Source organism: Apaloderma vittatum, unplaced genomic scaffold (assembly GCF_000703405.1).
Source record: "Apaloderma vittatum isolate BGI_N311 unplaced genomic scaffold, ASM70340v1 scaffold29131, whole genome shotgun sequence".
In the NCBI taxonomy this organism is placed as follows: domain Eukaryota; kingdom Metazoa; phylum Chordata; class Aves; order Trogoniformes; family Trogonidae; genus Apaloderma; species Apaloderma vittatum.
Genome location: NW_009698979.1, coordinates 2,106 through 3,810, shown reverse-complemented (window position 1 = coordinate 3,810; position 1,705 = coordinate 2,106). Strand labels below are relative to the sequence as shown.

At 49.2% G+C, this 1,705-nt stretch overlaps 1 protein-coding gene across 1 annotated transcript; it reads left to right on the top strand.

Moving 5' to 3' along the window:
* Positions 1 to 820: 820 nt before the first annotated feature.
* On the top strand, positions 821 to 1,366 carry LOC104280540 (E3 ubiquitin-protein ligase SIAH2; the record flags this gene model as incomplete). Its single annotated transcript, XM_009878213.1, has 1 exon — positions 821 to 1,366. A coding segment is annotated over one exon (546 nt), but the record flags the coding sequence as incomplete, so codon positions are not given.
* Positions 1,367 to 1,705: the final 339 nt, after the last annotated feature.

Below are 1,705 nucleotides of genomic sequence, written 5' to 3'. Positions count from 1 at the left end.
ATACCTGTCCTCAAGGAAGCACCCTTGCATCCGTGAGCAGCCACACGCACATGTTGTGACCTGTGTGACAGCATTAGTGCTGTCGGTATCGCAACAGAAGCTGACGGGCTCGGGGAGCAACGCTCTTGGGGAGGGGAGTATGTTTTTTCTCTGTGGAGGTAGCATGAAAGCACCGTGGTGAGAGTAGACGACTGACCTGACTGCAGGAAAAGTGTCCCCGGCTGTTTAAAGCAAATTAACCCACTAAGTTGCCCCACGACAGAAGAGAAGCTAGATGGTACTCACTTGTGTGCCAGCTCAGGGAGAACTCAGCCTCCCTCTTCTCACACTTGCAGCGTTGAAACGGTTCCAGTGTTTAAAAAAAGCTGTGGGGAATCTGCATTTAAATTTAATGGGTGTGCTTTTGCTCTCTGATGGTAATAAGGTACATCTGTTAAAAATACTTCACTCTGGTAGCTGTTTGCTGAAACTAGAACCCTAAGTTCTTTTTAAAGAAAAGAAAAGAAAAATCCAAACCAAGACCACTTCACCTGGTCTTGGCCCAATCAGATTTAACTGCAACAGCAAATCTAACTACAACTCAGCTTTACAATCCATTTTATCCAAGCGCTCGCATTAGAAAAAAACAACCACAAAAGACAACAATCCATTTTTAAGTGGAAACAAAAATAGGCAAAGCTCAGCTCTGAACCAGGGCTGAACAGAAGTATGTAGGGTGAAACTTGCAGTAAGAACAAGAGTTCTGGTTGATGCCCAGGTGGGAGCAGTGAACGCTGGTGCTGGCGCCTTTCCTGACGGCTCGTGTTTGCTGTTTTTGCAGTACGCCACGACGGGCTGCTCTCTGACACTCCACCACACAGAAAAGCCAGGACACGAAAACATCTGTGAGTATCGGCCCTACTCCTGCCCGTGCCCTGGTTCCTCCTGTAAATGGCAAGGATCCTTGGAAGCCGTGATGTCCCACCTCATGCATGCCCATAAAAGCATTACCACCCTTCAGGGAGAAGACATCGTTTTTCTCGCCACAGACATTAACCTTCCCGGGGCAGTGGACTGGGTGATGATGCAGTCGTGCTTCGGCCACCACTTCATGCTGGTGCTGGAGAAACAGGAGAAGTACGAAGGCTATCAGCAGTTCTTTGCCGTCGTGCTGCTCATCGGCACCCGCAAGCAGGCGGAGAACTTTGCCTACGGGCTGGAGCTCAACGGCAACCGCCGCCGGCTGACCTCGCGCTCCATTCACGACGGCGTGTCCGCGGCCATCCGCAACAGCGACTGCCTCGCCTTCGACACGGCCATCGCGCACCTCTTTGCTGACAACGGGAACCTCGGCATCAACGTGACTATTTCTACGTGTTGCCCGTGATGCCTTCGCGTGGGCAGCAACACCTGGCTCGTCTGGACGTTGTGCTTTACATTCACCAAGGGGTGTCTTTTTGTTCTGGTTGGTTCCTTTGTGTTTTCTTTCTCCACGATACTCAACTCTGTCGTCGCGTATGCTAAGGTTCCTAACTAGCCAGCATTTTTAACTTTGGAGAGAAGAGGAACGAGAGTGTCCTGTAAAAAATACGAGTGGGAAAAGGTCTTTTTAAATTCTTGGGTGCCTTAGGAAGATTCCCCACACACAGTCACCTTTCTTAATTTAATTATATTTTATTTAAAGAGTGCTTCCATTAGACATGTGGCTTAAGAGACTTGAAGGACT